This window comes from Penicillium subrubescens (assembly GCF_028828155.1).
Source record: "Penicillium subrubescens strain IBT 31985 chromosome Unknown utg000002l_segment0_segment0, whole genome shotgun sequence".
NCBI lineage: Eukaryota > Fungi > Ascomycota > Eurotiomycetes > Eurotiales > Aspergillaceae > Penicillium > Penicillium subrubescens.
The window spans coordinates 7,059,222-7,083,243 of record NW_026643152.1 but is presented as its reverse complement, the minus strand read 5'-3'; the positions used below and the strand labels follow the sequence as shown (position 1 = coordinate 7,083,243).

The following is a 24,022-nucleotide window of genomic DNA, read 5'->3' as shown; positions in this document are numbered from 1 at the left end:
TAATGGTGAACAGTTACATCAGCAATACACCGGTTAATTGATACTCCTGTGATATCCCGTTAGGGCATAGTGATGAAGACAAACCACATTGACCCCCGTCTCTTCCATTACAGTTCCAGTTTTCAGAGACATCCGCCTGCCAACCCGTCCCCGTTTCCAGAGGCCGCAAATCCACGTTACCATGCAACACCCCATCAAAATCGCACTGAGAGATTGCGGACAGCTTATGGAGTTACCATTTCGTATTTGGGTAATCAGGGGTAATGATGAAAATGCCGCGATGTGCATAGGTTTCGGAGGGAGAATCTTGGCCATTTCACCTAGTGCTTCCGACACGACCGGAATAGCCATATCGGGTTTGGTATGGTCTTCATTAATCCGGCTACATACACAAGCACGCCCAAAATGTACTATAATAGGGCAAATGTTATGAATGAGGGTTTAAGGATCACTTAATGGCCATTCTCTTATCTGGAATATATAAATCCGTGTTTTGCCAGCTGCCATCGGCGTTGCGGACCTCCACATCTCCTGGCCCGGGGCGTAAACCTTGGTCCGAGGGTTTCCGACGCGTCGATAGGTATAACTTGCACCTGTTATAATATTTCTTTACCTGAAGTTATTCGGAGATCTGATGCGGGAGCCTTATCCCTCAGGCCTCTATTCTAGTTTGGGTAATAAGGGATTGCCAGGTCGGCAGTGTTTCGGCGGTGAACCACCTCCTCTTCAGCTGCTCAGCTGTGGGGAGACCTTACATATGAGGGCCCTGTCATGTTACACCAAATCCTGATCTCCTCGGTTTCTCTTCGTGATCGTTATCGGTCAGCATTTTGGCTTCGTGTCCCCTCCGATTGACAGAGGAAGCATGTTTTTGAAAAGGATACAGATTAGAGAACGTTAAGAGTTTTCTAATAAACAGTCTTTCTTTTAATTTGATTAAGTGCTTTCAACCTTACCTGATCAACAGGCCTTCTGTAAGGATATACTCTATAAGTCAGGATAGAGGCCTGTCAATCAGGTAGGAGAAATGGAGCCAAGTCAATAGTGTGGAAAGGTCAAGAACTGTTTCTTGAGGATCGCAAAACCTCTTCAACATGGGTCAATTTATATACAGTCTCATCACTCAAACAGGAAGGAGATGTATCCTTGGTAGGGAAATGGGAGCGGGGTGAAACACGAGGCTTGTGTAACCTCTGTCAAGGGTGTTCCCTGCAGGAGTTCGTACACGTACTGAAGCCGAAGCCCCAGCGAACCTCTACAGAAAGCCTGACGGCTTATCAGGTCCGGGAAGCCTGATGCACCAACACATGGGGAAGGCCTGCCGGCTTATCAGGCCGGGGAAGCCTGAGGCACCAACACTTGGGAATAACCTCATGCCAGGATATATCATAACACCTTCTACCCTACAAGTAAATTTTGTATCTTAACAAGTATCGATCAACTGCGTGTATATATCTTTGTGCAATACTTAGGTTTACGCCGATAGCGCCAATCTAAAAGTTATAAGACTAATAGCTATAGCGTTCTGCTAAAGCCTTTAGAATTTAACCTATCTTCACTTTTATCTTACCTTTCTCTTACTTTCGTTTTTTAAGTAATAAAATCAACTAATCTCTAAGCTACCTAGCTCAATTACCCGCTTAAATACTATGTACTAGATCCCCTAGATTACTACTAACTATAGAAGATAATATACTAGTGAATTGTATATAGAAATACGCTAATTCCAATTCAGAATTGTAAGGATATATTCTACAAGTCAGGGTAGAGGCCTGTCAATTAGGTAGGAGAAAGGAACCAAGTCAAATAGTGTCCGATGTGAAAGGCTGAAGCAAGACTTGATTCAATCTAACTAGGCCAACATGCTGTTTACAAAAAGCTTGGAGAAGAGAAGGAGTGGATCAAGCGGAACAACAATAGAAGTAAGCAGACAGGGCGGTGGCAGAACGGAACGTGCGGGGAAGGCTATGTGGCAGGGCCACATAGTAAGAAGCGGGTCTAACCCGTGACATTACCCCCCTCCTAGGTCAGAAGGGTGATCTGAGTCGTAACCGTCTGAATTCCAAAACGGCGACGAATCGGGGTCGTTTCGGGACTGGTCCGTTGCTGAATCTAAACTGAGGGATTTAGACCGTTTATTCGCGGCAAGTCGAAAAGGACACGCAGATATCCAGTGACTACATGCACCGCAGTAGTAGCAAAGCCCGTGCTTCGCGCGCTCGGCGATATTAGCGGGGTTATTAAAGCCTAGTGGGAGTGGCGGTTTTGATAGGCGCACGCGGTTTGATTTCACTCGAACTGGTGATGATTGGGCGGCGTTTATACGAACTGGGTCAAGGTCCATTAGGTCTAGCTGGCTTTGGCGAGTCTGAGTCTGGCGAGTTTGGTTCTGGCTAGTCTGGTTCTGGCTAATCTGGTTCTGGCTAATCTGGTTCTGGCGTTGGGTGACCGGGCGCTGCTGGCGGCGGTCATAACGTTGGAGTAGTTCTATATAATCATCGTATTCGAGATCGAATAGAGTGTCATACGACTGCTCAAGAATCTGGCGTAACGCGGGGCGTAGTCCGCGGTGTAGCGTAATCGTACGAAGTAGATCCTGCTGGTGAACCTTAGCTTCGTGCGATAGACGTTCGAATCGGGCGAGGTAGGCAACTAGGCTTTCGTCGTCTTTCTGGCGGATATTGGCGAATCGGAGAACTGCATCTTGTTTCTCACGAGGATTATGACAAAGACGTTCGAAATACTGGAAGACTGCTTCGGGTGTCGGGTTGGTTTCGCGAAGATGTAAGACTGAGGCTTGCTGGGGTGGCTCAAGGCGATCGTATACGTAGTCGAATGCTTGTTGACCGGCTAAGCCGTCCGACCGTAGCTTTGCTTGAACAGCTGGAAGCCACGTCTTTAGACTAAATGGTCGGCCGTCGAATCTAGGCGGGTCTGGTAGTCTGAAATGCGAGCGAGTAGGCGCGAGGGTCTCTAGCTGGCGTTGCTGGTCGACGAGTTGTTGCTGGAGTTGCTGAATTAAAGCAAAAAGGGGCTGGTTCTGGTCCATTTCGGCGGGGAATCGGGGGTCTGGCTAGGGGAAAACGAAAGTCTGGCTGGCTGGCTAGTACGACTCGATCACGAGAAGGAAGCTTTTTGTATGTGAAAGGCTGAAGCAAGACTTGATTCAATCTAACTAGGCCAACATGCTGTTTACAAAAAGCTTGGAGAAGAGAAGGAGTGGATCAAGCGGAACAACAATAGAAGTAAGCAGACAGGGCGGTGGCAGAACGGAACGTGCGGGGAAGGCTATGTGGCAGGGCCACATAGTAAGAAGCGGGTCTAACCCGTGACATCCGATAGTCAAAGACTGTTTCTTGAGGAACGGTAGAGCTCTTGTTCATAACTCGATTTATTTACAGTTTCATCTCACAGGACAGGATGGGGATTCATCCTAGTCATAGGAGGGAATCAAGGCGAACACGAGGTTTGTGTAACCTTCTGTCGGAGATCTCCCTTGTAGGGGTTTATTCCCATACAGGTAGCGAAAAGCCAAGGGATTATTACCGAAAGGCCGCCGGGCGGAAGCCTCAGGCACCCAGATGTGAATAACCTCATCTCAGGTATATCGTAACAAGAATCTTACTACGTGTTATGCAATAACAATGATGTTGCGCTACATATATATTGGCTCTTGGTTATATCCGCTGATCGCTGATATAGTGCCCTCTTTGGCTTACGTGGAGTATCAGGTGACCTAGGCTGATCTCTTAACAAGTAGAAAGCCTACACTGTCTATTATTAAGTTATAATGCACCTGTTCATTTTTTTGGAGAGAGGAAAGATATAAGAGGGTAAAATACCTTCAAAACAGGGGTACAGTAAAAAACAAGGCCCATCAAAAGATAGGTTAGAAGATAAACAGAATTGTAGGGCAAAGGGCTCGTCTAGGTATGGGCTGAGCATCGACTGGGTGCTCAATAGTTAACTAAGTTAGATGCCTCTGATGAATATCTGAGTAATCAGTGAAAGCTCACTGAGCATCCAATCAGACTCACTAAGCGCTCACTGTTCATCACGTGATGACAATGAGCAGCTCACTAAGCCTGATTCCCAGACTGAAATTTACTCAGTGAGTCTGACTCTGAGCGCCCTCATTAAGGCGGCGGCAGCTCAAATAGGAACCGCTCCATCTTGCGATTCACCGAATTACGATGTCAGCTTTGAAGAACAACGAAGGCTTCGAAAGGCGGCAGAGCGCCACGCTGGCGGGACCGAACAGCGACCCTAGCCCCACGCTCTGTTCCTCCTTTTCGCTCGCTCCAATATCCAGACCATGACAGATTATCTAGGTTCAGCAACCTTACGTTCCCCGGAATTACGCCTCTACCTCCAATTAGCACATCCCCAGATAAATCTCTTTGATAAATTCCTGGCTATGTCGGCAGTCCATGGTCCTTCCCCGCGGGCCCTATCCACGATTTTTGGTTCCGCAAGGTTGGTCCCACGTCCCCCTTGATGTGGGCCAAGTATATAAAACTTCTCAAGCCCGAGGTTGCTAGTCAATCAAGAATCAATTTATCTTCATGACACTGGACAATTCCTATCCTGATAAAATGGACAACGCATTGGAACGAGAAATGGACGAGCAACGAATCAAGTCGCTGCTCACCCGAGAAAGATACTACAGAGATACGGCTCAATGGCAGAACCTCCGCGACTCTTACCACCCGGACGCATCAAAAACAACAATTAAGATTACTTGGTTTGTGTATTGATCCAAGACTCACTCTGTATTATGTTCTGACTGCAGTTCCCGAATTAGGTACGAAGGTGATGCGGATGGCTTCGTCTCCGGCTCTCAGGCGATGGCCCAACGAGGAGCAAGCTCATCGCACACGATCTGTCCCGTGGTAATCCATTTCGATGAGAAGCATGAAAAAGCTCTTTCTGAGTCCACTGGAAGTATCAATTCTCGGTTCCGCATGGATGGTCATGACTATGACTGCGCCTCGTATGCTCGATTCATTTCGCGGCTGGAGAAGGTTAACGGGGAGTGGAAAATGTTGACATTGGAGGCTATCTACGACCGAGATACGATTACGACTGCACTTCCAATGTTGTCGACTCCTGCAACGTTTGACATGAGGGGTCATAGAGACAGCTATCGGTGTATTGGCTGGCTGCTGGCTGGGAAGGGGTTTGAGATTAATCGGGATCTGCCAGGAACAGACCGTCCAGAATCTGTTACAAGACTGATGGACAAGGCATTTACCTGGCTCAAGTCTTAGTATATTAGTGGATCTATATTCAATATACAGTGCCAATTAAAATGGCTAAAGATCATGTGCATCTCCAAGTGTATACTTCGTGCATAGTCACGTGAATGACGACTGATCGGACTCCACCGGCGCCCGCATTTCTTCCACGGAGCAACCAACAATGGAGCTCTCTACTCTGTTGATCATCACTGCGCTCTTCATCGGTAAGCGTCCCGGCGAGTAACCCAGATGGAGTCATGTCGCGTTGTTCCATTAGCACGATCGGCTGCCTTACAGAAGCAACCTTGAGGATCACCTGGCTGACATGTCATTAGCTTTCCGCATCTACCAGTCCCGCAGCGCTGCCTCCACGCCCATCATGTCTCACGGAAAGGTGTCCAACATTGACAAGTGAGTATCGCATCGCAACCTGTCCTGGGCGGTCCAGCACCTATGCAAGCCATCATTCGCTGACATCGCCCTACGCAAACAGCGAGGTGATCTTCAAGGCCCTCATTTCCTCCGGCCCCGTCCTCGTTGACTTCTACGCGACCTGGTGCGGTCCCTGCAAGGCCGTTGCTCCCAAGGTCGGCGAGTTCAGTGAGAAGTATGAGAATGTCCGGTTCCTCCAGGTCGATGTGGATAAAATGAGGGGGGTGGCTCAGCAGTTCGAGATCACTGCCATGCCTACCTTTGTGATGCTGAAGGACGGCAAGGAAGTGCACCGAGTCCGGGGTGCGGACCTCAAGTCCATTGATGACTGGCTGCAGAAACAGTAAATTTACCGCCTGATTTGATGGCATATGATTGAAGAGAAATGATAGCAGTGCCACGAATGAATGTACAATTCAAGCGGGAACAAGCCACTTCCCAGATCCAAGTACCTTGCTCCGATCCAGGGACCTGGAAACCCTAACGGAGGTAAATAATTCGAAGAGAACCTTGAAATTTTTATCGTTACGGAAACTGTTCCCATTCGCAGCATATTAGTCTGTATCTATCCACTTGATGCATTTGTCCCGGAAATCATCGAGCTGAGATGAATGATGGACCATGTGATGGCTACGCGGTTACAGAAGTGAAATTGCACAAGGTGTTTTTGGAATAGCAAATTATGTATTAGGCGGGAGAAATTTTCATCTCTATGATTTTAGGTCAAGAGCAAATCAGATCTCACACAAACAAAGACTAAGAAAGGAAAATGGTGGTGTATATCACAGGACGCCTCGAACTTCGAAACCCCAGAACCATGCCCCCAGCAGCGACAACGGTGTGAACCACACGTTTACAGAATGGAGCCAAGGGCAATGCAAGGCAGAGCAGCGCCAACGAGGTCGTTGCTCTAAAAGTGATGTTAGAAGTGAATACAATGTCAGATAGTGAGGAAGACTCACGGCATCGGAGGGAGAGTTGGCACAGCAGGCAATGTTCTGCTTGCAGCGCTGGTTGATGAGGTCCTGGAGGGACACGGCGATGGCAATGGGGACTGAAAGATGATTAACAGTTGCAATTGAAGTCTTTTCAAGGAGAGAAACATACCCTGAGCATCGAGCTTGGAGCACTGGTCGAAGATACCAACACCATCGGCACCGGAGCCAGAGCCGATCAGGTTGGAGAGGAGACCACTACCAAGGCTGGAGTTGACATCAGTGGTGTCACCGGCGTAGGTGGCCTTGTTGCAGCAAGACAGCTGAGCCTGGTCACCGCACTTGGACTGGGCCTCCTTGACGGTCATGCTGCCGGGAACGTGCCAGCGGATGCCATCCTCGTGCTGGGAGCGAAGGCCATTGGCGCTGGTGGACTGGTCGGCAGGAAGAGCGACAGCCAGGGTGGCGAGGCCAAGGAAAACGGCGCTGATGGAGAACTGCATTTTGATGATGGAGAGTGATTAAAGATTAATCTTTAATAAAAGATAATGGTTTTTGGTATAGAAGGGAAGAGAGGTAGATAGAGACGAGGAGAATGTGTGATGAAGAAGCTTGAACGGGCATTGAAACTCAGCCTTTTATCTTCAAAGATCAGATTGTTTGTGCTATGGTTTATCCTTCATCATCCTCAGTATTGTATATCAACAAATCCTCATTTTTCGTGGTTGGAATGCCCTACGCAAGGGTGCGTCGCTAAGCTCCCCTGATGTCGGACCCTCGCAGGTATTCTATTGGCAGACGAGGAAGTATGGAATTTTACGCAGTCAATCAGAGCGCCCTTTGCTCCTTAAGGTGTAAAGCCCTGCATTCCAACGTGTTAGTGGTATCCAAAAGAGCAACCCTACAATCCTTAGTAGATTGTGCTTTCGGGATAGCCAGTCATTGTAAGAGTGTCTGTTGGAAAATGAAGCCTCTCTGAGAGAATCTGGGTCCGAATCACATTTCCAATGCGATAGTTTACTATGAGGATTCAAAATACTTGCAATTGTATCTATCCCTGATTCAGGGCCCTTCTGTCTGAATGTATGGCTAGCGACGACAACAACCAAAGACTTTATGATACACACGACACAATAGCTTCATCAACGACAAATGCACTACTTTAGAGATAGATGCTCTCAAAAAATGAAGACAAAACAGATAAAATTATCTTTTGATTGTTACTGACTTTTCAATCGCTCCATCTAAATACTGCATTCAAGTATACAACTCTCCCATTGGCACCGCTCTACATGACTCGGTTCACAGACTCCTCCTCCTCCTTCTCCTCCTCCTCCAGTGGTCTAAAAACGTAGTGCCTAACAGCAACAATCATCAATATGTGGATTTAGTGGATACTCGGTCATTATAGCCTCGCTCACCATAGTCTCTTCCGGTCGCATAGCAGTCCATCCGATTCGTCCCTGTCGATCAAACCTCGATCGCTCCTCGATCGCTCCTCGATCTCATCATTTCACGGGTAGACTCGCGAATATCTTCCTTCGTAACGCTGGGCGACGGGCACGATCTGCACTACTCTCCCTGAATTAAAGCCATCCTCCTCAATGCGTAGGAACGGATCGTCCATTTCCCTGAATTGGAAGGATTTAAAGTCCACTCTAGACCTTGCGATGTCTCCACAATACTTGGTCCGAGTGGAAGTATAGAATCTGATCCCAAGGATTGAAGGCCTAGGAAAGGATTCGGGTAATGTATACGGAAAATGTGTGAGAAGGGAGAGTTAGGTTTGCAGCACAGTACCTGTAGAGGGGACCAGCCTGTGGACAGGGCGGATGCCCCTTGTGAGGAAGAGGAACGCCGCTTCCTGTCGATACACTTGCGATGAGCATGGGGGATCTTTCTCTGGGAAATGTATGATCAGCTTTCTCAGCTGTGTAGCTTTGTAGTGCTAGAATGTCGTTTGTCTAGATCATGTTATTGTATAGTCTTGTAAGTAGTTTGGACATTGGTCATCGGGCAGGATTCCAGCTTGAGTAGGCGGGCGGGTTGTGACTGCGGGAATAGCTAAGGTTAATCAAGAATAACGCGCCGATTATCAGCTTTCTGCAGCTTATACACAAATTAAATAATCTGTTTTCAACTGAGTATCGTACCTCAATATCGATTAGGCGCTGTTAACTCCAAGTTAATCAAGGAAGTTCTACAATCGCTAGGTGTATAGCGCCGTTTAACATGGAAACCTGTGTACTTGCTGTATTTGTGGAGTGGAATATATATTTTGGACCAACGATACTTGGACACATGGATGTGAATGTGACAATCATCCATCAACCTTGGAAGAAAATACTACTGAATTGGAAGGAAGTAAACTCCACAAATTACTAGTTCCTAGCATTAAATTCCCACAGCAGAAAGAACATAGCTAAAAAGTAATCTCTCCCTATACTCGAGCACTCCGATCGGACAGACAGTCGGTACTTTGATGATCTCGAGTTCCTCCGCACCGGTCCCCAATTCCCCCGACTCTAACCCGAATAGGACTAACCCACCCAGTTGCACCTGTCAGAACCACAAACCGGTCCGATTGGAAGACAATCCGGAGACACTAAATGCAAAGATGCCGTTTGGGGGCCATGTAGGCGGCGCAGAATCTACCTAAAAAGTATCTCAGCCTTACTAGGCTAAGCCTCATCGGTGGGGGGCTGATGCTAAGCTCCAAGATTTAGATGTTTGGACTGGACTGATTGGGTCGGGGGTGGATGGATTTACATGGTGATGGGGGTTAGTATCTGTCCGGGATGTGTAAAGCTGAGAGCTGGGCTGTGAGATGGGTGCGTAGGAGAGGTATGGATGGGGGATATAAAGGCTTTGATCTCCTGGCTGGAAGTATTTCTTTCGTTATCACAGATTCCATCTACAATCAGATCGAGTTACATCTATCTATCCACATCTATACTTCAACTTCTGTACCTCATTCTATACATCCAACATCCAACCACCCATCCACCAAAATGTCCGCCCAAACAATCGCCTTCCTCGGAGCAACCGGCGGCTGCACAAACGCCTGTCTCTCCTATACCCTCCTAAACGGGCACAACGCTATCGCACTCGCCCGCAACCCCGAAAAACTCACCACCCAACTCCTCTCCCAGCCAGGCCTAACCCAATCAATCCTGGACAAACACCTCCGCGTCATCCAAGGCGACGCCCGGGACATCGAAACAGTGATGAAAACGCTCATCGTCTCGACAACCGAGCAAAGCACAACCCTGGTCACCCACGTCATCTCCGGTGTAGGAGGTACAGGACAATTCGTCCTCAGCAAACCCTCACCATGTGCTCAAATCCCCATTCGGATTCCGACGATCCCACATATATCTATTCCGAATCCGCATATCACCGAGGAGTCCACGAGCGCCTTACTAGCCGCATTGGGACGTATCGCAGACGAACGTTTTACCTGTTTTGACGAGTACGCCGCCGTAGCACCACGTGTGACTATTATTTCCAGCACAGGAATTAAAAAGGGTGTTCGTGATGTGCCGATGCTCTGTAAGCCGCTGTATGCGGCGTTGGAAGTGCCGCATAAAGATAAGATGCAGATGGAGAGGTTGTTGACGTTGGAGCAGGAGAGGAAGGAGAGTTTGTTATGTGGGGGTCATGTTATTGTGAGGCCGAGTCTTTTGGGTGGGGATCATAGGATTGCTGGGCCGGGAGTGGATTCGGGGTATGCGAGGTTGAGGGTTGGGACGGAGAGGAGGCCTGAGGTTGGGTATACGGTTGGAAGGGCTTTGGTTGGGGAGTGGATTTATAGGGAGGTTGTTAAGGGAGGTGGGGATAGGTGGGTTGGTGAGGGGGTTATCCTTACTAAGTAGTGAGGGAGGTTGGATGTTGTGAAGGGATGAGCTTGATTACTTTCCTTTTGTTACCTTGTTAGGAATTTTGGAGGTTAATGTTTTATAGAGTGAGATAGGTTGATGCTTTGAAAGTTGTTATTTATCAATTCAATCCTGTTCATGCAAGGGGTCTATACTCGACGCAAGTAAATGCCAGACAGAAGCAAAAGCAAAACAAAGCTCCAAAGCAAATCCAAAATAATGACAGCAATAGAGCTTCCACTCCAGGATAGACAGCAAGGGCAAAGAGCAATAGAGTATCAAGATCCTAAGGTAGGTAGTAAAACAGGCATGATGGCAGGGGCAGCAATTACAAAAGCAGTATTCATAAAATAGAGGACGTGGGAAAAGGATGGCCTCCTCAAAAATGAAGTTGAATCCTAAACAACGCCGGTGCTCAGGTTATAAACCTAGCTGACCGGGGGAGTAAACAGTGCAGGTCAGCAAGAAGGCTGTACAATCGGATAGAAGAAGACATGGATCTCGCGTATATTGCGGAAGGTCTTCATGATGTTCGTGAAGGTCGTGGGCTGGCAGGATGGTATGTTGATATACTAGCAACATTTAGGTGCTGGCAAACGGGTCAGGGCGTTCATGCTGGGGACTCTCGGGCTCAGACTCTTGGCGGTCGATATGCATGCTAGTGCGCTCCGTACGATCGAGTTGAGTACTCTTGCGCCCTTCACGATCGACTTGCATACTCTTGCGCTCTTCCCGCTCGAGCTGCATGCTTTGGCGCTCCTTACGCTTCTCGATCTTCTTCATGGCTTCCTCGGTCAGCTCTTGACGGAAGAGACGCTCCACGATATCCTTCTTGCGCGTGCGACGATCACCAATCATGATCAACACACCACCGGTTATGTTACAGGTGATGGAGCAGCACAGGATGACCGTAGTCAGAGCAAAGGGCCGCTCTCCCGGAGTTTCCATACTCCAGGTACACGCACCCAGCGCCATCTGGAGCAAAGAGTGACAGTCAAGAAGAACGACAATGGCGATGAGGATGCGCAGAGGAAAAGCATGGTGGGTCACCGTCTCATGCGGTTTATAAAAGGTATGTGACTTGGCAAACTTGGCCTGGTGGTGCATCAGACGTTGCTGTTGGCGCTCATCCAGAACAGAGTACTCATGCTCTTCTTCCTTGGGAGGTTCGACGAAGTCGACGTCCGCATCCTTTTCCGTCTGAGCGGGGAGATCGTTCTTGTCTTTGAGATTGGGGAGCTTCCGCTCCTCACGGATCTTCCAGGTCAACATTGTATAATGCGCAATGTAAATCATATGGTATGTGTCCACAGCTCGGAATGGAGCCAGCCCATCACCCATAATGGCAAATAGAGCCACAAGGACGTTATCAATGACATTGATAACGTAGAGCTGTTTTCCGCCAACATTGATCCAACCTGAATAAACAAGCACGAGGTTAGTATTTCAACCAGACATGTAAATTCTGGAGCGACGAAGGGGCCGCCATACCGATCAAGAAGAGAACCCACGCAAGACCGAATAGGGTAATAAGAGTTGCATAGAGTGTGACAAGGAATCCAAGTGCTATACATAAATGTTAGCCTCACGCGTTCATTTTCCAAATATCCAAATAATATACTTACGCCTCCGTACATATTGGCCAAAGCCCCTCATGGATCGCTTGAATTTGGATCGACGGGAGTGCAGCATATGCCGAACATGATCGTTCAATTCGGCAAAGTCCTCCTTCGTCCATCCCTCGAGCTCATGGTTGTCGGGAAGAACGGCATACCGAGGACCCTGAAGCACAGACGACATGCTTGAAAAGGGACGCAATTGGTCCATTCTCGGCCGGTCCTTCTTTTGCCTTTCCTCCAAGGACTCTGCCTCATCCGTGGATGTTCCTTGCTCTTCATCGGATGGAGGCGCCCTCGAAATTTGATAGGTGGGCATGCGATTGATGAAACCACCCAGGTTAGGGATGAACAGTGAGTTCTGCACATTGGTAAGGGTCGACAAGGCCGAGACCTCGGGGTCTGATCAATAGTATCATGTTAGTTGTGATATTCGCCACTTCTGCTCCCGGTCTGTCCGACGATAACCTACCGATCACGTCCAGCACGTCGACCACGTGAGATCCGTACTCGTTCACTGGCTGCTCTTTATTCGCCTCGAGTGCTGGCTGCGCTCCGCTCACCGTGGATGCGCGATTGCGGGAGAACCGGTTCAAGGCGGCTTGACTAGTTCGGCGCAGCACGTTCCGCGATGCCGGACGAGCAAGGGCCGGCGGTGGCGGTTGAAGTTGTTCCTCCGCAGTTTTCACCGTGAATAGCTCGTCTGGAGATACCGGCATTGGGCTTTGGTGAGACGACTCTTCAGTCAAGCACCCCATCGGTGTTGCCACTCGCGCGAGAGGATTATGATTGGGAGAAGACCATCGTCCTGGTCGAGGCTCGGAGTTGCTGCGTCGCCGATTCCCCTGCCATGATTCATCCTCCTCCTGCACTGGTGATTTGACGGATACCTGGCGGGTCAGAGAAGGACCGGGCTGGTTGTCGGAAAGTTCCTGCTGTGGCTGGATATTGACCGTGTCCAACGAGGATACCGAGGGTAAGCGCGATAGACGGATACTAGGTCGGCGCGTGCGATTTGAAGGAGCCCGTGGGCGCGATGTCGCTGGTGCTAGTCGCGAGGACGATGCTTCGGCGGGTTGCGACTGGTCCGGGATACTGCCGGGGGCCGTTGAGCCCTCCGCAGGCTCGATGGGATCCATGGCGTATGGTCGCAAGGGCAGGACCCTGAGGATGGGGAAGGCGGGGATTTTGAATCAGATCAAGAGTTGGAGCAACTGTGATGAACAGTCCAGGTACACAGTTGATGATGAGCCCTCCCCCTTAGGCCATTGAGAAAAATCGAGCGAAGTCCCCGAGATTGAAAGAAGCAAGGTCCTGGAGTTTGAGTTTGGGGCTGGAAGTCTCGTAAACCTTAGGAATCTCCCAGTCAGCACTTAGCACAGCGTCCCCAAAAGATGACTCAGCTGGGCCCAATCTTGTTTTCCGCGGTCGATCCCAACCGAAGTGGAGATGACCGAAGCCCAGACGTATGAGACGTCGATCTCGCCATCTTATCAGTCCATCAGCAGGATCCCTGTGGTGGTAAGCAACCCTTGTACATAAGTGTCATGCACCTCGACGTACCTCTTGGATATCCATGCAATTAAACTACACCACACTACACCGCAGTGGAACTTTTCTGGGCACAGTAAACTGGCAGTGGCAAATACCAGTTGATTATTATGGAATCCAATAATGGGGGAAGATAGCGCCGCTAGCCGGCTAGGTGGAGTCGGAGGAGTGTGCAACCAGACGATGACGCCCCTGGCCCACTCCAACCTGTGGAGCAGCTCGGACTCTGCCGAGTATACAACATTAGATACAGACTTATTATTATTCTGCACTTGAGTAATATAAGATTGTCTAATTGAGTAAAATCTCATTGAATGCTAGGTATTAGACTATTTTAGTAATGATTTTGACTACACTGAAGAATCACCAGGGAACGGCATCTACTTATCCCACCTCCAACTCAACTATATCCTGACCTGGCATGCGGCCTGAGAGATCAGGAATTACGCTTCTAAAATCTCTCTATAATATCTAGAATTTTTTTTATTTTTTTTTACAGACTCAAATAATTCCAAAAAGGGTGTATTCCATAGTCAAAAGATATATAGCCCGACAAGAAATGTGCCTCAATCCGCCTGTCCATGGCAAAGGTTTTCCATCATGGAAATCTCCGTCTTCATTGCCTCGCTGGTAGTGGGATATAAAATCAGCTCCCCACGTCTTGCCCGATCCTTCTCTCCTTTTCATCCTCAGCGCAACTCTCATTGATCTTTATGCTTGCAGCTGCAAGACAGCTATGTGCCTACCCACGCTCAAACACCCGTTACAGAGTAAAACTAACCCACTCCTTTGATGAAGACACAGCTTGAATAAAGACCAGAGACATTCGAAGAGTGAGTCAGGTTCCAAGCTTTCATCTCTGAAGATAGCCATCATATATGCCTGGCCCCCGCCTTTGGTCTCTGTCTGCATATATCTCAAAAGATCCGGCGACGCTGACCAAGTCCGCAATGAATCCAGTGACGAACAATACATCGGAACCCTCCTCCTCCCGGGCCAACAAGCGGTCCAGATCAGTTGAAACTGCTTCCTCCAATGAGCCACAACACAAGAAGCAGAAGACCGACCTTGCCAGCAACCCCTCGGCCCCGGCAACTTCCACTCTAGCCCAGTGCCCGTTTACGGACGCCCTCTTCGCGGAGATGGCGGGGGTGATCCAGGACACTTTCCCCATCAACAGCTTTGCAGAGACATACCACTGTAGCACGAACGATGCCCTCGATGCCCTGCGTGCCGTAGCCCTGAGACTCCTCTGCACGTCCTCAATTCCTGGGTTGTCTGTCTCCGCCCATGCCCAGATTCTGATTGTAGACTGGCGAGAAACTATCGCGAAAATTGCCCACAATATCATCACCATCCCAGGCAGCACCTCAGAGACACACTCCTCTTCTTTCTCGCCAACCCCCGAGTCACTCGAATCTGCACCGCTATCTGATACCCGCGTCTCATCGATCTTCAGCTCTCCGCCCCAGCAGAGAAGCTCGCCCCCAAGCAGTCTAGATATTCTGGACCCCTCTTCGGAGCCTGCTGACGAGGAACTCCCATCTCAACCAACTGCCAACATCGCCGCAGCGGCTCCGAAGAATAAGGGGGAGTACCCGGCAAACCCGACAAGTGAGCGCGTGGAAGTTCGTGGAGACTATTCTGGAAGACTTATCCCCGTTGCAAACTGGATTGAGGGGTATCACATCTCCAAGCCCGTGGAGCATCTCCAACCAGAACAGGGGGATGGGATGACAGACGAGGAGTTTGAGAAGCGGATGCAAGCAGGGTGGTTCAGTGAGGTTTTGGAGGAGGAAGAGCTGGACCAGGTGGCCTGTGCGAAGCCTGGGCTGAGACGTTGCAGAGGAAAGAAGTGATGCTGGAAGTGTGAGTAGGATGAAGTCTTGTCGGTTCAATTGTCAAGTGGTTGTGAGAGGTGTTTGAAGAACTTGTGGGTTTGGGATTTACATCTAGCGTGATTTGATGGGTGTATTTTGAGAAAGTTCATTGTGATTTCTCTGCGATTAGGATATTGTTCTATCATTGTGTCAATTGTTGGATGAGAGAAGCTCTCAATCTGTTGGGGTCTTTCGGGACTATGTTGAAGATTTACTTTCTGTTACTTTTCGTACCCAGATAGTAGACATATAGTAATCTCGAAAAAAAAAATTGGTTGGAGTCAGGCTGAGTTATGAGATTAGAGGTCTTTCCCCCTTTCAGCCTCTACTATTACACACATCTTTTGCTTTAAACCTCTTATTCGGGAACTTCAATTATACCATCCCGTGGCGTAAGCTCTGGTGATCTCCCAGATCCAGAGTCTGGGACCGTGGAGAAAGATGGTGGGAAAAGTGGAGCCGGCTGAGGTGGAAGATCAACCATTGTCACCACCGGGCGTTACTCTAGGCAACTCAGCTCGTGCAGATGGATATGAGGAATAAGCAAGTCTAGAGAAAGCTTATATTTAGTTCATGTCAGAAGATGTATGGTGCATTAATCAGTAGAAGTGTTCAGGATTGAGTGTTCAATGAGCCATTGTGTTGATTAAAGAAGGAGGATCAGGTTAAATCGAAGCTTATAGTAGCTCATCGAACTGGGTCTGGTCTCCAGAATGACATCAAATGTGGTGGCCTCACTAGACGGGCAGTTCCGTGGTACTGGAGTCAAGAGGGGTGAAGGTCAAGTCCCGTAGGCAAGACTCACCGCTAAGCTCTCGGTGGTCTAGTCCCTAAAGGACAAGCCCAAGGCAAGCCAAGGTGTTGCCTGACTGCCCTCTCTTTTAGGCTAGACCCCGCCTGACTTGCCTGACTTCTCCTCCAGGTGCCAACCAGCGCAGGTCCCAAACACGGCTTAGTCCCCTCACCGCCTCCTCCTCCTTTCCCTTCCTCATCTCTCTCTCTCCTTCCCTCCTCCTTCCCTCTTCTTCAAGAGTCAACAACTACTTCTGATTTCCCCCATCCCATCTCTTCCTTTTTTTCTTTCAACCGGTATCTAGGGCACCAAGCTACCCTGCTCCTTCCCCTCAATCCCTCCTTCTCGGCAATATCCCCACCGCCTACATCCTCTCTCAAGGCAAAACAAACACTCCCCTCAGTTTGTTTGACACATCACCGTTCGAGCTCCAACCATCTCCCTTCGAACCTTACCCGTGATTCAACCCGCCTTCAAGATGTCTGCTGTCGACGCCCTTTCCAACACCTTGGCTACGACCAACATTAACGACACCCCCAACACCAACGGTACTCCCGCGGCATCGCAGCCCACTGATGCTGCTGCCGCCAGTGCTGATGAGGGTCGTCGCCTGTACATCGGCAACCTTGCCTACGCGACCACCGAGGAGGAGCTTAAGGACTTCTTCAAGGAATACACCATGTAAGTTGTGACCCCATCTGCACCTGCCTGGAGCTAGTGGCAGCTGTCTCGTCCCAGAGAAGCACAAGCACCTATCTGAGGTGACCCCTCATCTTGGGATCATGCGGTCTATCAACACAATACTAACTCAAAACTATAGCGAGAGCACCTCGATCCCGGTGAACCCCCGCACCAACCGTCCCGTTGGCTACGCTTTCGTGGACCTTGCCACCGCTACCGAAGCCACTGCAGCCATTGAGAGCCTCTCTGGCAAGGAGATTCTGGCGCGCAAGGTGTCCGTTCAGCTCGCCCGCAAGCCCGAGCCCGCGGAGGCCAAGGAGGGTGCCGGTAGTGGCGGTGAGGGTGCCAGCGGCAACGAGGGTCGCAAGCGCACTGGTGGTCGTGGTCGTGGCCGTGGCCGCGCTCGCGGTCGTGGTGGCCGTGTCGCTCGTGGACGCGTACGTACTCACCCATACTTGATTCCATCCCCCCTCCACCCAAATCTGCGACTTGGAGCATCACCGCTGATTCGATGGTCAATTCAGACCCAGGACGGACAGGAGTCCACCGAGGTCAACGCCAGCGAGCCCGCTCCTCTGGCTGAGACCACCAACGAGAACGAGCCTGCTCCTACCGAGGGTGCCAAGCAGGGCAAGCCCCGCGCTCCCCGTCCCCAGAAGCAGCGCGGTCCCCCCGAGGATGGTATTCCTTCCAAGACCAAGGTCATGGTCGCTAACCTCCCCTACGACCTGACGGAGGACAAGGTACGTGCATGTTTTGAAGCCACAGCTCGGACCAGAGTATCACCTCTGGTCTAAACCCTCCATTGTGCTGATCCCATTATTTCTCCTTCACAGCTCAAGGAAATCTTCGCCGACTACTCTCCCGTTTCGGCCAAGGTTGCCCTTCGTCCCATCCCCCGCTTCATGATCAAGAAGCTGCAGGCTCGCAACGAGCGCCGCAAGACCCGTGGCTTCGGATTCGTCAACCTGGCTTCCGAAGAGCTCCAGGCCAAGGCCGTCAGCGAAATGAACGGCAAGGACATTGACGGTCGCACCATTGCGGTCAAGGTCGCCATCGACAGCCCCGGAAAGGAGGACGATGTCAATGCTGCCGCCGACCAGTACGAGGAGGCCAACACCCCCGCCCAGGAGAACGCGGCCCCCGCTGCTGTTCCCGCCGAGGCTGCTTAAATTTTTATTTGCCAAGTTCAATTCGACCACAGATAATCCTTTGCTAATGAACTTTACGAACGTTTGGAAGGAACTTTGAATGGGCTCGTCGTATGGAATATAGGGTATGACCATAAGTGATCCGCTGGTCAACTACTGGAAGTATCTTAGCTGCCCGACAAGTGGTCCCTTCAAGGCGAAAATCTGTGGGCACGAAGGGTGTGATGACCTTTTTTTCCCTTTTTATCGGATGTCATGGAACACTTGTCCATGCTGGAGTGTTACATCCTTGCTGATGTCTCCGTCCTTAACGACCTTTGTCTTCTGTATTGTATCTTAGCACCCATTTAACTAAATGATGACGATCTGCCTTGGGGTCCGTTGGTAGGATATGTAGAGAAAGTAGGCAATTTAGGGGGACTCGAAAGAATCCTCGAAAGACCGTAAAAAGGGACCAAGCCCCTCGAAAAGTGGAGGAATTGAATGGAGACAGGGTTCAAGCTTCGTAGCGGCGCCAACCCTGATGACGCTAAAGTTGGGGCGACCCTTGCCGATCAGCGGACTTGACATACAGTCCCTCCCACGCTCAACTCGCTCAATCTCTCCATTCTCCCCGTCAATTCACTTACTCTTTGGATACCGACTACCCTCGATCCAATTATCTCTACAGATACCGGTAGAGTCATCGATACTGCCTGCGAGAGAGGGGGTCACGCACCAAAACATTCAGAGTCCCCCTCCAATTCAAGTGCGGCGTGGAGTTCGGCCAGTCTGTCACACCACACACAACTATTTTGAGCCCGGCGACCAGCCGTGACGTGGTGTTTCTCAATCGTTTCGCTCTGCTTTGATAAATACTGCCCGCCATGTCGTCTCGCATGTGGGAGGTCGACCCGGAGACGAAGACAAAGGTACGTTTCTCCCCCATTGTTGGTCTGTGGATGGCCATATGCGCCTGCACTCACTCAGAACTGACACCATGTCTCCCGGTATTCTAGCTCCTCCAGATTTCCAAAACCAATGGAAATGATAGGTGTTGCGACTGCGGCGCGCCCTCGCCCCAATGGGTATGTAGAGATCCTTATCTCCTGAATCTACACTACTAAGCGCTGCTTCATTGAACCCCTCACACACAAACCTCGAGAGAATGACGAGTTAACGCTGACTTTGGTCTCTTTCAAACGTATAGGCCTCCCCCAAATTCGGAACCTTTATCTGCCTAAACTGCGCCGGGACACATCGCGGTCTAGGCGTACACATCTCCTTCGTCCGCTCAATCACCATGGACGCCTTCAAGCACGCCGAGATCCAGCGCATGGAACTAGGCGGCAACGAGCCCTGGAAAACATTCTACGACGCCCATGCCGTAACCATCTCCGAGGGCCGCACATTCGAAGACTCCACAATCAAAGAGCGCTATGAGGGCGAGGCAGGCGAAGAATGGAAGGAGAGATTATCCTGCAAAGTCGAGGGTCGCGAGTACGTGCCCGGTCAGGAGAAGAAGAATATCAACAACAACAACGCTCCTGCCTCGCGGTCAGGTACGCCCATGAGTCTGAGTGGTGGTGTTGGTGTTACCGGTGGTGCGCGCACGGGATCGCCTGCTGCATCGTCGATTCGCTCGCATGATAGCCAGCATGGCGGCGGGGCGGCGACGAAGAAAGAGCTGAATGAGGCTTATTTTGCGAAGTTGGGGGGTGAGAATGCGACGAGGTCGGATGCGTTGCCGCCGTCGCAGGGTGGGAAGTTTACTGGTTTTGGGGGTGGTGTGCCTACTTCTTCGGCTGGGGAACGCCGGGCTTCGCCGTTTGGTGGGTTTGGAGGATGGGGTGGTAGTGGTGGCGGTGGTGCTAGTGCTGGTGGACCGGCTCTTGAGGACCTGCAGAAAGATCCATTGGGTACTTTGACTAAGGGTCTTGGATGGTTTGCGTCGACGGTGGGGAAGAGTGCGAAGCAAGTGAACGAATCATACCTACAACCCACGGCCAAGCAGGTAAGCAAACCACTCACTCATCACCCTCCAAGCCCAACATATATATGCCATGAATGAAAACGCTAATCCAAAATCAATAGCTCGCCGAATCCGACTTCGCAGCCCAAGCCCGCACCCAAGCCGCAACATGGGGCCAAAACCTGCAAACCGGCGTCCGCGGCGCCGCAGACCAATTCAACCGCTTCGTCGAAGGACCCGACGACAACCGCACTGGCGGTGCTGGTGGTGCTCGCTCACGCGTCGAGCCCGAACGCCGCGACTTCTGGGACGACTTTTCATCTCTGGGCTCGCAAGAGCGGAATGGGCATCAGCGGAGTGGCTCGCGGTCTGATGTTATCGGGACTACTGCTATGCGGAAGGGTCCTGCGGCGTCGTCGTTGGCGAACTCTTCGACTCCTGTTTCGTCTGAGACGACGTCTGCTGCTGGGAAGGAGCATGGGGAGATTGGTGGCGGTGCTGGGACGTCGACGACGGCGAAGGGGAAGGATGAGTGGGATGATAATTGGTAGTTTGTTGAGTATATATACATTTTTGCATTGTTTCTGTCCATTGAAATGAGTTTCTCTTATGATGGCGCGTTGGTTTTGGTTTCACGCCCTAAGCTGTACATGTACTGAAGTTTCATTGGTTTAATACATTGTAGAGAGTGCCCTATATTACTCCAAAATGACCAATATACATACATGATAGTGTACAAAATCAGTGCTCGACACTTAAAATCCACCCCTCAACTCAGACAGCACAGCCTTCTGTCGCTGCGCAGACATATTCTCAAACCGATCCACGCTCATAACAAATGTCCCACGCCCAGCGGTCAAACTACGCAGGTGCTTCAGATACCCAACCATTTCCTTCAGCGGGACCTTCGCAGTTATACTCCGGGGTCTCGACGCGGACACTGGCACTTCAGCACTGACGGAAGGCGTCTCGAATGGATCCGGCGGAGCGTATACGCGGTTGGGGTCAATGGGGGGTAGGTTATCTTCTGCCGGAGATCCAGAAGTGTCTGTTGCTGATAATGGCACCTCCTCGTCTAAAGAGAGGATATGGCCACCGCGTGAAGAGGAGATGTCGTGTACGACGGAGCCGAGACTAGCTTCGTCGACGCTGATAATCACGTTCATGACTGGTTCCATCATTACCGTTCCAGGGCCAGTGAGAAGGTCTCGTAGAGCGGCGGATGTAGCCTGGCGGGCGGCGGCTGATAAGGCCGAGGTGGTTGTATCGTTGCCGAAGAGATGTTCTTCCGGAGTGACGGTGAGTGTAACCCGGGTATTATGCATTGGGAAAGTGAATTGAGGGCCGCGGGCGAGCGCTGCCAGCGCGCCGTTTTGGAGAGCTGCGCGGAGAGAAGACGGGTCTAGACCAGGTGGGAGGAATGGGCTTGTTTCTTCGTCGTTTCGGGAAAAGCGGTCGACTTGGAGACCCGGGGCGCGGATGATGATTTGGTTGCCCTCGATAGTCTCGGCGAGGAGGGTATCATCATCTGTGATTTCGGAGAGGTCTTGTTCATCGATGGGTTCTACGATTGCAGTGCAGCCGGCTATGCCGCGGCGGCCGGCGACTTCTTTGTCGAACATCTTTGTGATGGCGTTTGAGGTGCCGAGTCCGGACTCGCGATAGCCGATTTCGATGCGGCCCATGGATGCTTTGGCTTTGTGATCGTTTATGAGTCTATCGCGGGCGATTTCGAGGTGTAGTTCGCCCATGCCACTCAGGAGTGTCTGCCCGGATTCTTCATCCACACTGACGTGCAGACTTGGGTCCTCTCGTAGGAGCAGCGCGAGTGATTCTTGCATGCGCTTCTCCTCGCTGAGGCTATGCGGCTCGACGCTGGTGAAGAATACTGGCGGAGGCACATCGATTGGACGCAGTTGAAGACTGGTCAACGGTTCGGGTGGTGTGGGCTTGTTTCCAGCATATGATAGGAGCGTATCACCGGTGCGAGCATGCTTGAGCCCAACAACGACGCCGATGTGACCAGCTGGAATAGAGTCCACTTCAACGGCGTCATTGGCGTACATCTTGAGCAGTCGCGGTGCTCGCTCGGAGAGGTGTAGATTGGTGTTGAAGAGGAGGCTGTTGCGATCCAGCGAGCCCGAGTATACTCGAACATAGACCAATACACCGCGCTTGGGGTCATTGACGACCTTGAAGGCAAGCGCACAGCTTTGGAGCTTGGAAATGGCGTCCTTGGGGTCCGCTTGGAGTGCGGCCTTCTTCTTTTTCTTGCCCTTCACCGGAGCAGATGCCTTCTCATTCTGCTCCACAATTAGATCCCCGGAGAGTAGTCGCCTCAATCCTCCCTTGACACCACCGATGCTCACTTCTGGGTCGGGAGCTTCGGGTGGACTGGGAAGCAAGTTTACCACGGCATCCAGCAACGGCTGAACACCCATATTGCGGAAGCTTGCACCAGCGAAGAGAGGCACAATACGGCTTGATTGGTCAAGAACGCATCGTCGAAGACTATCGATAATGTCCATAGGAGGCACGGCCAGATGATCTTCATCACATTCGAAGAATTTCTCCACAATGGCTTCATCTTGTTCACTCAGCAACTCAACTAACGCAATACGCGCACGGCGGAGTTCCTGTGCCAGGAAACTCTCTTCAGCATCAAGTTTCTCGAGATTCATCATCTTGACAGCGCGTCCGTCTTCACCCTCCTTCCACCGCAGTCCCCGAAGATTGATGGCATCTGCCACGCCGACGAAAGCACCATTGCCGCCTTCAAACCAAGGGATCTGGCAGACTGCTGGGTAGACAGCTAAACGAGAGCTGACCTCTCGGACTGTCCGGCCAAAAGCGGCACCGTCACGGTCCAGCTTGTTCACATAAATCACTCGCGGGATCTTATAGGTGCTAGCTTGCTTCCAGACCTGCTCCGTCTGCGCCTCAACGCCAGCCACACCGTCCAAGATGCAGACAGCACCGTCAAGAATGCGCAAAGACCGTAAGACCTCGAATGTGAAGTCAGCATGCCCCGGTGTGTCAATTAAATTGATCGTATGTGACACCGACGACTTGGGCAGAGAGGGATTCAGTGTAGAGGCTTGACTTTCTGCTCCGTCTCCAGGAGGCCAGTGGAACGTGATAGCAGCTGATTGAATGGTAATCCCACGTGCGCGTTCAGCGGGCAAGAAATCAGTGACCGTAGAACCCTCGTCCACATCACCAATGCGCCGGGTGAAGCCGCTGTAGAAGAGCATGCGCTCCGTCGTGGTGGTCTTGCCAGCATCGATATGGGCAATGATTCCGATGTTTCGTGTTCGGTCCAGAGTCTCGCTCTGCCATCTGGAAACTGAAGTCGAGAAGCATGGAGCTATTTGACTCGCGAGACGAGAAATTTGGGAGTAGATGCGGCTCTTCACGGGGCTGGCCTGGCTCTTATAGACCGTCGAACCCATACACCGCAGCCCCGGCTGAGGGAGGCGCAACAATGGGGCCACGACCATTCTCAAGGAGACCTCTCATCCAATTTGGATAAATTATTAGAGATTTATACACATTCAAGCATGGGAATGGTGGTGTTATTTTCAAAGGTCGAAGCGTCGAGCTTGGAGGTGGTAGTCGTGGTAATGGAAAAAGCGAATCGCGGAGCTGGCGGCGGGCTTGGCGCACGCATCTCATTCCTGCTGGTCCATACGTAACTCACTCTCCAACCCTCCTGCTTCAATCTCACACTACTCTGCTGGGTTCATTTTTCGCACTGCTTTCATTGTTCATCTGACATGCGCCCCTAAGAGCGCTCCTCTTATCTCAAACAAGCTGCCCGAGGTAAGTTTCGCCCTGATTTGGAGCTATCTGGCCGTTACTGTGGGGTTCATCCCCAGCCATTAATACTGACGCCTTCCGTCACTAGCAGCTCC

At 50.8% G+C, this 24,022-nt stretch overlaps 9 protein-coding genes across 9 annotated transcripts; 6 read left to right on the top strand and 3 right to left on the bottom strand.

Moving 5' to 3' along the window:
- Positions 1–4,131: 4,131 nt before the first annotated feature.
- On the top strand, positions 4,132–5,270 carry N7473_003883 (uncharacterized protein; the record flags this gene model as incomplete). Its single annotated transcript, XM_057149823.1, has 2 exons — positions 4,132–4,744; positions 4,805–5,270. The coding sequence occupies exons 1-2, from the start codon at positions 4,566–4,568 to the stop codon at positions 5,268–5,270; spliced, it is 645 nt and encodes a 214-aa protein (XP_057013477.1). The 5' UTR covers positions 4,132–4,565.
- Positions 5,271–5,421: 151 nt separating this feature from the next.
- N7473_003882 (thioredoxin family protein) lies at positions 5,422–6,019 on the top strand (the record flags this gene model as incomplete). Its single annotated transcript, XM_057149822.1, has 3 exons — positions 5,422–5,464; positions 5,576–5,651; positions 5,734–6,019. 3 exons carry the CDS (start codon positions 5,422–5,424, stop codon positions 6,017–6,019), a joined length of 405 nt encoding a protein of 134 aa, XP_057013476.1.
- A 506-nt stretch (positions 6,020–6,525) lies between these two features.
- On the bottom strand, positions 6,526–7,110 carry N7473_003881 (hydrophobin family protein; the record flags this gene model as incomplete). The annotated part of the gene is made up of 3 exons (XM_057149821.1): positions 6,526–6,582; positions 6,635–6,726; positions 6,780–7,110. The coding sequence occupies 3 exons, from the start codon at positions 7,108–7,110 to the stop codon at positions 6,526–6,528; spliced, it is 480 nt and encodes a 159-aa protein (XP_057013475.1).
- A 2,508-nt stretch (positions 7,111–9,618) lies between these two features.
- Positions 9,619–10,482, top strand: N7473_003880 (uncharacterized protein; the record flags this gene model as incomplete). Its single annotated transcript, XM_057149820.1, has 1 exon — positions 9,619–10,482. One exon carries the CDS (start codon positions 9,619–9,621, stop codon positions 10,480–10,482), a length of 864 nt encoding a protein of 287 aa, XP_057013474.1.
- A 99-nt stretch (positions 10,483–10,581) lies between these two features.
- N7473_003879 (DUF2985 domain-containing protein) lies at positions 10,582–13,429 on the bottom strand. Its single transcript, XM_057149819.1, has 4 exons — positions 12,574–13,429; positions 12,111–12,503; positions 11,977–12,051; positions 10,582–11,903 (listed from the first exon to the last, which is right to left on the bottom strand). Exons 1-4 carry the CDS (start codon positions 13,238–13,240, stop codon positions 11,068–11,070), a joined length of 1,971 nt encoding a protein of 656 aa, XP_057013473.1. The 5' UTR covers positions 13,241–13,429; the 3' UTR covers positions 10,582–11,067.
- A 1,173-nt stretch (positions 13,430–14,602) lies between these two features.
- N7473_003878 (uncharacterized protein) lies at positions 14,603–15,511 on the top strand (the record flags this gene model as incomplete). Its single annotated transcript, XM_057149818.1, has 1 exon — positions 14,603–15,511. One exon carries the CDS (start codon positions 14,603–14,605, stop codon positions 15,509–15,511), a length of 909 nt encoding a protein of 302 aa, XP_057013472.1.
- Positions 15,512–16,803: 1,292 nt separating this feature from the next.
- Positions 16,804–18,178, top strand: N7473_003877 (RNA-binding protein; the record flags this gene model as incomplete). Its single annotated transcript, XM_057149817.1, has 4 exons — positions 16,804–17,006; positions 17,146–17,443; positions 17,531–17,749; positions 17,843–18,178. The coding sequence occupies 4 exons, from the start codon at positions 16,804–16,806 to the stop codon at positions 18,176–18,178; spliced, it is 1,056 nt and encodes a 351-aa protein (XP_057013471.1).
- An 845-nt stretch (positions 18,179–19,023) lies between these two features.
- Positions 19,024–20,659, top strand: N7473_003876 (GTPase-activating protein GCS1; the record flags this gene model as incomplete). Its single annotated transcript, XM_057149816.1, has 4 exons — positions 19,024–19,068; positions 19,156–19,224; positions 19,347–20,150; positions 20,231–20,659. The coding sequence occupies 4 exons, from the start codon at positions 19,024–19,026 to the stop codon at positions 20,657–20,659; spliced, it is 1,347 nt and encodes a 448-aa protein (XP_057013470.1).
- A 204-nt stretch (positions 20,660–20,863) lies between these two features.
- N7473_003875 (mitochondrial elongation factor MEF2) lies at positions 20,864–23,608 on the bottom strand (the record flags this gene model as incomplete). The annotated part of the gene is made up of 1 exon (XM_057149815.1): positions 20,864–23,608. The coding sequence occupies one exon, from the start codon at positions 23,606–23,608 to the stop codon at positions 20,864–20,866; it is 2,745 nt and encodes a 914-aa protein (XP_057013469.1).
- Positions 23,609–24,022: the final 414 nt, after the last annotated feature.

Bases quoted from the DNA above. Each gene is read 5' to 3' on its own strand.
- N7473_003879 (XM_057149819.1), bottom strand. From the start codon at position 13,240: ATGGATCCCATCGAGCCTGCGGAGGGCTCAACGGCCCCCGGCAGTATC. The intron at 12,504-12,573 runs GTAGGTTATCGT...ACTATTGATCAG, and splicing joins CGACGTGCTGGACGTGATCG to ACCCCGAGGTCTCGGCCTTG. The intron at 12,052-12,110 runs GTAAGTATATTA...ATTTATGTATAG, and splicing joins TGGCCAATATGTACGGAGGC to CACTTGGATTCCTTGTCACA.